The 3,167-nt window shown below is 47.6% G+C and overlaps 1 protein-coding gene across 2 annotated transcripts in view; it reads right to left on the reverse strand.

Annotated features, from left to right (window-relative positions):
- The window catches only part of Rftn1 (raftlin, lipid raft linker 1), a 198,139-nt gene that overhangs the window by 170,462 nt on the left and 24,510 nt on the right, over positions 1-3,167 (reverse strand). The window contains exon 2 of one of the 2 annotated variants that reach the window (XM_021149367.1): positions 1,132-1,288. In XM_021149367.1, coding sequence (XP_021005026.1) covers positions 1,132-1,276 — 145 coding nt within the window. In that variant the 5' untranslated portion in view covers positions 1,277-1,288. Of the gene's footprint in view, positions 1-1,131; positions 1,289-3,167 lie in introns of those variants that run through there. The other variant, XM_029471260.1, reaches the window with a different exon arrangement.

Genomic DNA, 3,167 nt, shown 5'->3' on the forward strand with positions numbered 1-3,167 from the left:
TCCGGTCAGATCCCACTTCCTGCTGTCTCCACCACCTCCTAGCATAGTGCCCATCATGGAGGAACCAAGTATACAATATATGGGTGTGTGAGCACTGCAAACCTGAACCCTCAAAATGAAAACCCCGATGTTAGTTTGGACAGGCTGACAATGAGAAGGAAGCAATCTGACACAGAAGACACTGAGTTTGGTTTTGATGCTCAGGACGCTAAGTATCTGAGGACCTACTGTGCCATGGTAACTTGAGCATCCTTTACCTGTCATCCCAGGGCCACATCCTGTCCCCTTGGACCTAGGCATTGATTGTGGAAGATGACTTCAGACCCCATCTGTCAGATGAGGCAAAGCTTAGCCAGATTAACAAGAGGGAAATGATGGCCAATGAACTTGGGAGATAGGGGACAGACCAATTAACATAGAGGACATTTTCTTTTACAGGGTTGGCTAACAGAGAGTCTACAAAATACCTGGTCCACAGGCTGAGTTCAGTCCATCCATATGGATTGCCAGTTAGGGTTTTATTGCTCTGAATAGACGCCATGACCAAGGCAACTCTTATAAAGGACAACATTTAACTAGGGCTGGCTTACAGTTCCAGGGGTTCCGTCCATTATCATCATGGCATTAAAACCCAAAACTAAGACAAGCAAGGCAGTGTCTAGGCAGACATGGTGCAGGAGGAGGAGCTGAGAGCTCAACATCTTGATCTGACTGCAGCCAGGAGAGGTTGTCTTCCAAGTAGCTGGAAGGAAAGTCTCAACACCTACCCTCACAGTGACACACTTCCTCCAACAAGGCCACACCTCCTAATAGTGCCACTCCCTGGGCCAAGCACATTCTAAGCACCACAGACTCAGAGCTTTACTTTGTAATTGCCTGCCTGCCTGACTGACTGGTTGGTTGGTTTCTTTGAGCTCATGTCGTCCAGGCTGGCCTGAAGCTCTCTATCCCTCAGGCTCAGCCCCCTGAATGCTCAGGTAACTGTCGTGGGCTGCATCACTCAGGTGTTGCTATTTTAGCCAGCCATTCTCTGGCAGAGGGCTAACTTTCTAGACTGTCTCTTAGACTGTGGGATAGGCCCCATCCTACACTGTGTTCCACCCAGATACCCTCCCAGGACCTTGTACTCACCGGCAGTCAGTGTGGTGAACTCTAGAAAGCAGTACTCATAGGTCACATCTACTTTGGTCTCCACCTGAGGTCTCTTCAGAGTTGAATAAATGTTCCCAGGCCGCTTTTCTTCACGTTTCTCCAGCTTGTTCAAACTGCAACCCATCTTGACAGCTGTCTACAATGTGGAAAGAACCAAGGGCAGATAGAGTTGTTTTGTCATTAATTTTGAAACAGCACAGCACAAAAGACCCCCCCCCAATTTACTGGAGGGATACATCAAAGACCTCAGTGTCTGTGAAATCACAGGTGTGATTTAATACAGCCAGAATATGGGGGACCGGGTCACCTTGTCTCATGAGTACGCATTACCAGACACCCTGGAATAGCTTGGTGACCCCCAAAATGTCCCTGCTTTGTATCTTTTCTCCTCCATCTGAGGAAAATAATACCTCAGAGTAGCTTCCTGCACTATCATCTGTATACGTGATTTTAAAAAAAAAATAGGGCCTAAAAAGCAATACTGTGCATTATGCTGTCAGCCCATCTGCAGAAATACAAGACACATGTCACCTTCCACATGGTTGCTAAGGGAGAATAATAAGTTGTTGTTATAGTCTCTAAACTCTGGCATCCTTTCTCCCTCAACAATAATTATTTAGACAGGAATTGATATTCAAACATCTCAAAAGTAGATGCCCCCTTCTCGTCTTCCTTTTTATTCAGGCCAAATGGCAGGAAATAACTACACACACACACACACACACACACACACACACACACGTGTGCGCACACATTTCAAGTCTTTTCCAACTAAAATGAACTCGACAGAGCCTAACAGGGCCAGAGAGAACTCAAGCTGTACCTACCCATGTTGGAAGATCAGTGGCCTTGGCGTGCCAAGGAGACAGAGAAATGGGAAAACAATAAACAGAGAGCAAGATTCTCTCAGTCTTTGATTGACACCAGTGAAGGTTTCCCATGTATTTGGATAGAATGACATGTAATTCACAACGTGTCTTACTGTGGGAAGGGGGGTCCCCTTTGCACCCTGGGCATGAAGTGTTCCTCCTCTCTGGCACACTGCCCTGCCATGGAAATGCTTCTCTAAAATACAAACTGTCTCAGAATACAACACCACACACACACACACACACACATGCGCACACACAAAAGTGCAGGGACTGCTTCGTCTAAAGACAAGGACTTCCTCTGCTGATCCATTCACAGGGTTCCCAGCTTCCTTTCCACTTCCTTTCCACTTCCTTTCCACTTCCTTTCCACTTTCCATTTGGCAAGTTTCAGAAAAACAAACTGAACTTCAAAAAAAAAAGTAGTAACAGCATGGGAGGGAGCAGGAAGGGGCGAGGTAGGCACAACCACGACCTGCCTCTGCTTTGCAGTAATTAAAAAAGGCAGAGAGAATGGATAGCAACCGGAAGCCTGACTTATGCCTTAATAAGGGGACATTAGTGTCTAAGAGCTGGAGCACATATGATGTATGTGCAGTCTGTGTGAACTGATAACTTGAAAACTACTCGGTCATCCTTTAGACACAACAGCTGATGTGTGTGTCGCTGCTGAAGGAGCCATGCAAAGCAAGCTGCTGCCGTGTGCAAGGGGGGAGCAGAAAGCAATGGTCCTGAGGCTCTCAGTGCTGGGACCAGTACACTGTGACACGGAGGACACTGTGAGCCCAAATCAGGAGTACAAAGAGTCCAGAAATGTCCTTCATTCCTGACCGTTTCTAAGAGTTGAGCCCAGAGGGAAAGGAAGGAGTCTGTGAGCACAGCACAAGGCAGGAGCTTGGAGGAGCTGAGGTGAGCTCTGCTATACAGATTTGGGCATGTGGAGATGTTGGGGACCCTGCAAGAATAAAGGATGAGGGAGAAAAGGAAGGGCAGGCTGTGACATCTGTCATCCTTGGCCTCATAGGTCAGAAGCCAAAGCCACCACTCGCCCAGAATGCCTTTGTGAGTTATAAAGAGCGTGCCCTGTCCTCTGAGGAATGAAGTCCTATGCCAGCTGTGGTGAGGAGGGGAGGGGAGGGGAGGGGA

This window comes from Mus caroli, chromosome 17 (assembly GCF_900094665.2).
Source record: "Mus caroli chromosome 17, CAROLI_EIJ_v1.1, whole genome shotgun sequence".
NCBI lineage: Eukaryota > Metazoa > Chordata > Mammalia > Rodentia > Muridae > Mus > Mus caroli.